The 10,000-nt window shown below is 43.5% G+C and overlaps 1 protein-coding gene across 1 annotated transcript in view; it reads right to left on the bottom strand.

Moving 5' to 3' along the window:
* The window catches only part of hacl1 (2-hydroxyacyl-CoA lyase 1), a 38,288-nt gene that overhangs the window by 27,999 nt on the left and 289 nt on the right, over nt 1-10,000 (bottom strand). Inside the window, exons 2-8 of the mRNA XM_063197922.1 lie at nt 9,977-10,000; nt 7,086-7,190; nt 5,713-5,753; nt 5,139-5,219; nt 3,358-3,430; nt 2,892-2,969; nt 308-402 (exon numbers count right to left, since the gene is read on the bottom strand). Of these exons, the coding sequence (XP_063053992.1) occupies nt 308-402; nt 2,892-2,969; nt 3,358-3,430; nt 5,139-5,219; nt 5,713-5,753; nt 7,086-7,190; nt 9,977-10,000 (497 nt within the window). The remainder of the gene's footprint in view (nt 1-307; nt 403-2,891; nt 2,970-3,357; nt 3,431-5,138; nt 5,220-5,712; nt 5,754-7,085; nt 7,191-9,976) is intronic.

The following is a 10,000-nucleotide window of genomic DNA, read 5'->3' as shown; positions in this document are numbered from 1 at the left end:
GATGATGTGTCCGAGTCAGTGCATCAGGTTGATGTTTGCAAAACTACCTAATGAGGTACATAGACTGTTGTTACTGAAAAACACTGAAACTTGGTCCAATCAGTGCTGAGTTAGCTGATGGTAAGACAAGTACACAGGTCTACGGGTTACTCAGATACATGCAAGTTATCTGTGTTGGAACGAAACTGTGCTTCTGTTTATTTTACTTTATTTCACTTTTCACATCTCTGCACATGTTATACACAGACATGTGCTCTCTCTCTCTCACACACACACACATTACACACACACACACACAAACACACACCTGACTTGTGCCGGGTCCAGCTTGGCGTTCACCATGTCTCCTGGGATGTCCACATAGGAGGCTCCCGGACGCCCAAATATGCTGCACCGCACCGCCTGGCCACCAGAGGGAGACACATGTAATACCCGAGGTAGACTATAGCTCCCCACCCCCCGCCGCCAAAAAAAACCTAATCAATTTCACCATTTTGAAAACATAACATTGTTCTATCCATGCAGTCTAGTCTACATTTATTTTAAAAAGGAACAAAATATATAGGATTCTCATTCCTATTAAAAACACAAGTGCAGCCTAAGTGCAATTTCGCAATTTGAAGGCTTGCACATCAAAACTCTGAGAAGGAGTCACCGTTTGCTAAACTGACTTCAAGTGACGTGTGATGACAGTGAGCAAGTGAACAGGAACACACAGAGTGTGCTGCTGTGCTCCCTCCCTCATCAAAGCCTCCCCACAGCAGGAGTAACACAGGAATATGTCAATTTACAGAAAACTATGCACAACGAATCTACACTGTATTTCTCCTCACAAAGTTAACAGGTTGATTTGTTAGCATCTGTGCGAAGCGGAGATTTAGCATAGCGTTGCATATAGGGATGTCCCGATCAGCATTTTTTGCCCTCGAGTCCGAGTCCGAGTCATTGATTTTGTGAATCTGCCGATACCGAGTCCCGATCCGATACTTTTATAATAATTAATTCATTTTTTGTTTAAAATACAAATTAAAATACAAAAGGCCTACCTTTTAAGCAGACAAAATAACACATTTGCAGTGTCAAAACAAAACGGTTACACTTCTGTAGGCAGTGGGACTATTGGGTCAGTGCAGAATGACCATTTTAGATAATGACACACTGAGAACGAATTGAGCTTTTATTTTGATACGCTTCCTGCAACCTGTGCTTAGAAACCGTTGCTACGACGGCTCCCTTGTTGTTCCTATCCTGAAACTGTCCGTAATTATCTGTAAAAACAAGCACTAGAAGGAAAGTCAGAAGCTAAATTGATTCTTATGTTAACAAGTGATAGGATTAAGTTATGTTAGAAGTTGAAAGTTAAGATAACAAATAGCTTAAAAAGATCGTTTTTTAGATGTATGCACAAGATTGTTGAGTCTGTTAAAACACTAGGCTACAGTCTATTTTTTGTTGTTTTCACCTGCATATTGTCGGAAGGTTCAGTAAACATCAATGTTAACTTCCATCAGAGTCCTCGTCATTGCATCAGGGTTCAACTGGTTGCAAATTAATTAGAACAACAGTTGACTGCAGTAGGCTATGGCGCAGTGGTCATTTATCTGTTGGATAGTCAAGTCGCATTTTGCCGTCCGGAATCCTCACGTGGATATACACTACAGTAGCGCAACGTGTAAGTCACCTTGGCTATAGCCTACTTTGTTCTCTGTCATATTTGCTTAAGTCGCGTTCATTTCATTTAAATTGGTCAGAATAAAGACCGAGGTCAGTTGCTTGTGTTAACGTGGAGAGGGAGAGAGAGGGAGAGAAGTGCTGCTGAAGTGTCATCAGCTGATGTGCGTTACAGTGTTCCAATGCGTTTCAGTTGGCAATGTAATGTTGTTCCTGTGGATGTTTCTATTGTGAAGTCAAGAGGGTTTCCACTCTGTGTCACTGCATTGTGATAGATAGACTATAACATGTTCATTTAAAAAAAAATTATGAGAATGTATTTATCCGAGTCCTAATCGGGTAGGTACACCCGATTCCGATCGAGTCGCACACCACGTGATCGGGGCCGATTTCCGATCACGTGATCGGATCGAGACGTCCCTAATTGCATAGCGCTGTTTAAAAAGTTGGTTGTCCTTCTCCTGGCAAACATGAGCCCGAGACATTATCCCACACAACCAGGGATTATAATAGCCCGTTTTCTATTGTGTTCATCCGTGTGCGCGTCCCTGCCTGAAAAATTTGATTTAGAAACATATTTGCGGAGTAATGCGCATATTCATAGATTCAATTAGATATAGGCGTAAGAAACACAGTGTAATTAAGCCGTTGTGGTAATCAAATTATTCAAGGCCCCCACTCTGTCTGATATTGATATCCGTGTGTCTTGCTCACGGCCTCCTGTCTTTTCTGAAATATTTATGTAGAGAACCTCTCAGGCTTTTGGCTTCTTCATCTCTTTTTCGCCTTTCTTTCCTTTTCAGCGCTCCTGACTTGTGCATGCTGTTGACTAATTGGCTCGCGCACTGACCACTTATCGAATGATGTCGTCTTTTTTTCTAGAAAGACCAAACCATTTTGGAATAGGGGTGATAGGGGGTTAGTGGCCGTTTTTTTTCAAGGGTAATGAAGGCAAATATCTATAAGTCATTGTTTGAATGCAAATAAAGCACCTTTCTTCCCTAAATCAACACATTTGAAGTGACCATATAATAATGAATCCCAACGTCATGGTGGCCCAGTTATGGGCCCCCCCTAGTCCAGGGCCCGGGACAAAAAGCCCGGTTGTCCCCCCCTGTCGGCGGGCCTGTGTGTGTGTGTGTGTGTGTGTGTAGACGTGTGTGTGTGTGTGTGTGTGTGTGTGTGTGTGTGTGTGTGTGTGTGTGTGTGTGTGTGTGTACCTTCTCTATGACAGCTGGTATGGCTGAGAGGCTGCTCGGTCTTGCAGTGAACTTACTGTACAGACGACAAGCTTCCACCTGGAAAAACACACACACACATACACACACATACACACACACACACATACACACACACACACACACACAATCACTGGTGGGCAGAACTACACTACAGTACACACACACACACACACACACACACACACACACACACACACACACACACACACACACACACACACACACACACACACGCACACACATGCACGCGCACGCGCACACGCACACGCGCACACAACCCTGTAAATAACCTTTCTGACACACACACACACACACACACACACACACACACTCACACACACACACACACACACACACACACCACACACACACACACACACACACACACACACACTCACACACACTCACACACACTCACACACACACACGCGGCCGTGTAGCTTACCTGTGGAAACTCCTGAAAGGCTCCAGTAGTCTCCTGATCACGATCCGAGGAGCCGCCGATGACCACAACCGGCCTGCAACAACCAATCACAACGCAGCATTCAACCCAATAACTAATTGGAATAAAGCATCCAACCCAACAACCAATTAGAATGCAGAATTGAAGCAGAAAACCAATGAAAATCTAGCAATCGATATCATAACCCAGGGCATTAAATAACCTACAAACATGCAGCACTTGACCCGACATCGACAATCAGACAATAGCAACCAAAACAACACAAAATTGCAGTACAGTCAGTCATAATAGGCTCATTCAACATTCCACAACGTCTACATAAGTAGATATACAGCAATGCATTCTGGGCTGGAAGTGTTGCATGATGGGTAGGAATGGTGTTCCACTTGACCAAACTCAGTCCAGCTGTGACTAGGGATGCAACGTGTGACATGGTGTCAAACTCTCACTGGATGAAAGTGATTAGTAGTCCTGAATGCTTGGTATTGTGTGTGTGTGTGTGTGTGTGTGTGTGTGTGTGTGTGTGTGTGTGTGTGTGTCATCATTTGTGTGTGTCAGCATGGTCAGCGTGTGTGTGTGTGTGTGTGTGTGTGTGTGTGTGTGTGTGTGTGTGTGTGTGTGTGTGTGTGTGTGTGTGTGTGTGTGTGTGTGTGTGTGTGTGTGTCAAGTCAAGTCAAGTCAAGTCAAGTCAAGTCAAGTCAAGTCAAGTCAAGTGGGTTTTATTGTCAATTTCTTTACATGCACTGGTCATACAAAGAATTTGAAATTACATTTCTTGCTTTCCCATGCAGACATAGACTAATCTAGGTAAGGACATAGACAGTATAGACATAGACAGTACTTATACATGGACATAAGACAGTATGGACGTAGACATTGCTCATGCAGACATTTAAAGTGCAAGACTGGACAACAGAAGACTTGTAGAGAACATACATTAAGAGGTAATTTTTTTGGGTTTTTTTTTTTTTTTGTGCTTTTCCTAAAGAGTCCTTTATAGCGTTCTGACATAGTAGTAGTAGCATTTTGAAGAAAAATAAATATTAAAAAGGTCTATCAAGTACAACAGCAGCAGTGTGTGTGTGTGTGTGTGTGTGTGTGTGTTTAGTGCAGGTAGAAGGTGCGGTGTGCGTCTGTGTGTGTGTTCGTGTGTGTGTGTGTGTGTGTGTGTGTGTGTGTGTGTGTGTGAGTTGTGTGTCAGTGTGTGTATGTTTGGGTTTAGTGCAGAAAGTGCAGTGTGCTTGTGTGTGTGTGTGTGTGTGTGTGTGTGTGTGTGTGTGTGTGTGTGTGTGTGTGTGTTTTGAGTTAGTGCAGGTTGAGAGTTCAGTCACAAAATTAGTAGTGCAGGTGGAATGTTTCAGTCGCAGATATGGTGGTGGGGGGATGAGGGGGGGTTGTCAGTGGCCTGGCTGGCTAGAGGCTGACAGTGGAGGGAGAGTGGGTTGAGTGTTCAGCATCTTGATCGCTTGGTGCATTGAGCTGCTTGCCAGCCTGGTGGTACGGGGACGGAGGCGCCTGTACCTCTTTCCAGAGGGCAGGAGGCTGAACAGTTTGTGTCCAGGGTGGCTTGTGTCTTTGACGATCATCAGTGCTTTCCGGGTGAGGCGTGTGGTGTAAATGTCCTGCAGGGAGGGGAGTGGTACTCCAATGATCTTCTTCGCTGTGTTCACAACACGCTGTGTGTGTGTGTGTGTGTGTGTGTGTGTGTGTGTGTGTGTGTGTGTGTGTGTGTGTGTGTGTGTGTGTGTGTGTGTGAGACTCACCAGCAGTTGCTGTTGGCGTTGGCCATCCCTCCAAGAGCATGAATGAGACCCGGACCTGAGACCACCAGACACACAGCAGGCCTACACACACACACACACGCACACACACACACACACACACACACACACACACACACACACACATACACACACACAATGAGACCCGGACCTGAGACCACCAGACACACAGCTGGCCTACACACACACACACACACACACACACACACACACACACACACACACACACACACACACACACACTAATGAGAATGATTCTACTGGACACACTAGAGAAGACACACACACTCACACACGCACGCATGCATGCACGAAAGCACACACACACACACACACACACACACACACACACACACACACACACACACACACACACACACACACACACACGAGAATGATACACTGGAGAAGACAAAACACTCACACCCGCATGCATGCACGCACTCACAAACACACACACACACACGTCTACACACACACACACACACACACACACACACACACACACACACACACACACACACACACACACACTCATGAAGGTGCCATATCTTACCGGCCAGTGAGGTATCCAATAGCAGAAGCTGCGTAGCAAGCCTGCAGACACACACACACACACACACACACACACACACACACACACACACACACACACACACACACACACACACACACACACACACACACACACACACACACACACACACACACACACACACACACACACACAACACCAAGCGTTCAGGACTAGAAGGTGAGTAACACACTAATGTGATGTGATGTTGTGTGTATGTCCTGTCTTAAACGAGTGTTGCTCAGGGATGCAAAATGAATTTCAGTGAAAACTGACAATAAAGTATAATCGTATCGTAATGTGGAACTCAGAGGGATCACTGTCTCTCCAGTCTTAAGCAACTTCTAATTTACGTTGCTGTTGTGTTTTTGAGACATTGAATTAAGAATAAAAGTGAAGTGAAAACCCAAATGGTAAATTTAAACTCCCATTGTCATTGTGACACAGCACTCCACAGCACACAAGTGCACTCTGCACACAACGGAAGTGCATTTATGCCTCACCTGTGCAAGGGGGCAGCCCTCAGTGGCGCCCCATGTGCGGTGTGCAGTGCGGTGGGACGGTACCATGCTCAGGGTACCTCACTCATGGAGGAGGATGGGGGAGAGCACTGGTTAATTACTCCCCCAACCAACCTGGCGGGTCGGGGGTCGAAACAGCAATCTTTGGGCTACAAGTATGACGCCCTAACCGCTTAGCCATGACATATCACATATTCGTATTGATGTATTGACTAAAGTTAGATCATATTCATTATGTTGCGTAACATTACATTTAGCTGACACTTTTATCCAAAGTGACTTAGTTGTTTACAGCAGGGTATTGGTTACAGTCCCTGGAGCAACTTGCGTTTAGGTGTTTCACTTCCAGGGCACTTCAGCCATGTAGGGAGGAAGGGATTGGTGGGGATTGACCCTACAACCCTGTGATGTACGGGCCAACGCCAAAACCATTTACTGTATCATTATACTCATATTGAGATGTTGTAGAAAACTCAATCATATTCAGATTCAGATGTCATTGCTGTTTTGTTGTTGATGTATTGATATAAAACCATGTCATATTCATATTGATATATTGATATAAAACCTTGTCATATTCGTATTGATATATTGAACAAAACCGTGTTATATTTGTATTGATGTATTGATATAAAACCATGTCATATTTGTATTGATATATTGATATAAAACCTTGTCATATTCATATATTGATATAAAACCTTGTCATATAATCTTATTGATGTATTGATATAAAACCATGTCATATTCGTATTGTAATAGTAATTGCTCAATCCCAATTGGCTGATCTCACTGCCCATCACTAATCTCTCGCACGTGATTGGCTGATCTTACCGACTGCTCGTTGCGCATGCCGATGTACTTGATCCCGGACGCCTGCGCTGCCATGGCAACCTCAATCACCGGCACGCCCACCACGCCAAACATGTACTCCACATTCTAGAGGAACACACACACACACACACACACACACACACACACACACACACACACACACACACACACACACACACACACACACACACACACACACACACAGGGGTCATTTGACATGAAATCAGACACTTTGGGACCTGACCGACAAAGATTTCAATCATACTTTGCTGTGCCTTTTTAGTAACAAGGTAGCACCTAAGAACTGCATTTGTGTGAATCTGACACCAATATTAAGGGAGAAACAGACTAGTAAAGGTTTACATATGAGGGTAGGACACTATGCATTATATCAGTCATTATCATTATATCAATCTTGATTACATCAGTCAGTGTAAGTCACAAAAATATGTCTGTGGTGTTGTTTGAAAGCTCTTTTCTGGCTCTACAGATTACACAAATAGCATGGAATACAACAACCTTCAGAATATGAATTATGATGAATTGAAAATGTTTTAATTGAATATCGAAAAAAAATGATATTTTAAAATGTCCGGTTTCTTGTCTAAACGTAGCCTGTAAGGTCATGAACAACACCTGAAAATGGTGTGTGTGGTTCTTCATTCACACACACACACATACACACACACACACACACACACACACACACACACACACACACACTCAAGCAGGCACACACACACACACACACACACACACACACACACACACACACACACACACACACACACACACACACACACGTTGAAGGAGACGCAGCTTTTCAGACTTTAACCCTTCATTGCAGTAAGACAGGAGTTTAGCTGGAGCGTAGGCTATGCATCCGTTTAGACCACCTGGTTCTCAAGCTTTTTAACAAACACTTGGACTCATCTCCCAACGCCCCCTTGACCTCAGCATAAGCCTGCCAAGCCCCCCCTCCCGAAATGTAGGTTATTATGAAATACAATAGACCAATGCCCCCGAATGGCAACTAGGTCTAAGCACCGCACCTTTCAGCTGACTCCTTCTCAACGCCCCCCAGAGGGTTCCCTGTAACGTCCCCTAGGAGGGCTGTAGAGCCCCCGTTGAGAAACGCAGCTGTAAATGCTGGCCTCAACCTTTGGCCCACTTGCAGAAACTTGCAGATAGTAGAGTAGGTTATCAACCAGCAGGTTCATACGGGGACAGAACTAGGCCGACTGAGCAGAACAAAGGAATAGCGACAGTAGAGGACAAGTTGCATTAATATGACTGACAACAGCAATTAGCCTACCTGTTATGGATACACATTACAACATTATTAGTATGTCATTAGGGGAGACCGGGGTTGGTTGTCACACTTTTTACTTAAATCTAATTTCTGCTACATTGGTATATGGTAAGGACACCCTTTCTGTCCATAGTTATTGACTGATGTCTCAGGTCCATTTGGATAGTCTTAGATCCAGAAGACTCCTTTCTCTTAAAAAGATATGGATTGTCAAAGGCACCTTGCACAGATGTGACAACCAACCCCATTGCGGGGTAGGTTGTCACACCCCATGGGGTTGGTTGTCCCTGTGTTATTGTAATGGGGAAAATGGAAAAATAGAGACATATTTTAAATTATATATTTTTCATTATTTTCAATGAAATATGAAACTAAACTACACTAAACTAATCTCATGTGTATAAAATCATCAATTACATTTTAAAAAGCCATTAGTTTATTTCATTTTTGCTTCATTTCATTAAATTCATTAAAATGTCACTGAAATTCATTAAAAAATCATCAATCCATAAATGTTATCCATAAGTTCAAAAATGTTCAACACAAAGCCAACCAATCCTCAATCATGCAAACATACAGTGCACAGGACAAACCATAGCCCAATAAAAGTCATAACAATGCCAGTACTAACAACTTTGCAATGTAATTCATGTGACAACCAACCCCGAAAAAATTGTGACAACCTACCCCAACTGACATTTTGAGCTATTTTGGAGGCTTGTGTCCACATACATTACTCTAGCTCTGAAAGAAACTAACCAATTTGTAGCTTTACCTTTACACTTTCAAATGGCAACATTTATTGTGACATCAACTTATAGTGTCATGACTTATAAGAAAAACAATGGAGTCCTCAAAAGTTGGTTTTGCATGTGAAAAACACTTTAAGTTGTCTCACTTCAAAGTGATGCTGTTTTCACCTCCACTATCAACGTAGGTGACCTTAGACCCCAATTCTGAACAGATCTGTGTCAAAACTTTTGATCTACGCCCTATAGTGGCTGAGATATGACGACTGTGACAACCTACCCGTGTGACAACCAACCCCGGTCTCCCCTACTTATGTGGAACAATGTTTTTATAATTGGGCTACTTCACAGTGCCTCTACTTCTCTGGTAAATCCATAGATAGAACTAGTTATACATTCTATGGGTAAATCGCATCATGTCATTGTGCAAGCATGAAGGGCTGAACATTGCTTTAAATCCATAGATAGGCCTACTATACATTCTATGGGTAAATCGCATCATGTCATTGTGCAAGCATGAAGGGCTGAACATTGCTTTACGACAGAAGGCGCGACTGCAGTTTAAAAAGCGAAAGGATCGTGTTTTTAGCCATAAACAAGTTTTTAGCCGTAAACAAACACCAATCCAGCACGTAGCATAGTAGTCCATATGTGTTATTATTACACGATAATTAGCCTAATACTAGAACATAAACAAACACATGTCAACGTTCAACGAGAACAGTGCTGCCCGTGCAACAACAACAGCCGCTGCTGCAGACTTCTCCAAGGATCCAACATCCCTTCCTGCTGTCTTCCCCGAGTTTTAAACCTCCGCTGTCTTCTCTTACCTGAGTTTTCAGCGCCTCGGCGAT

The sequence above is a fragment of the Engraulis encrasicolus genome, chromosome 5, assembly GCF_034702125.1.
Source record: "Engraulis encrasicolus isolate BLACKSEA-1 chromosome 5, IST_EnEncr_1.0, whole genome shotgun sequence".
Taxonomy (NCBI): domain Eukaryota; kingdom Metazoa; phylum Chordata; class Actinopteri; order Clupeiformes; family Engraulidae; genus Engraulis; species Engraulis encrasicolus.
Note: the sequence above shows the minus strand (reverse complement) of the source record. Positions and strands in the feature narration are given on the sequence as shown.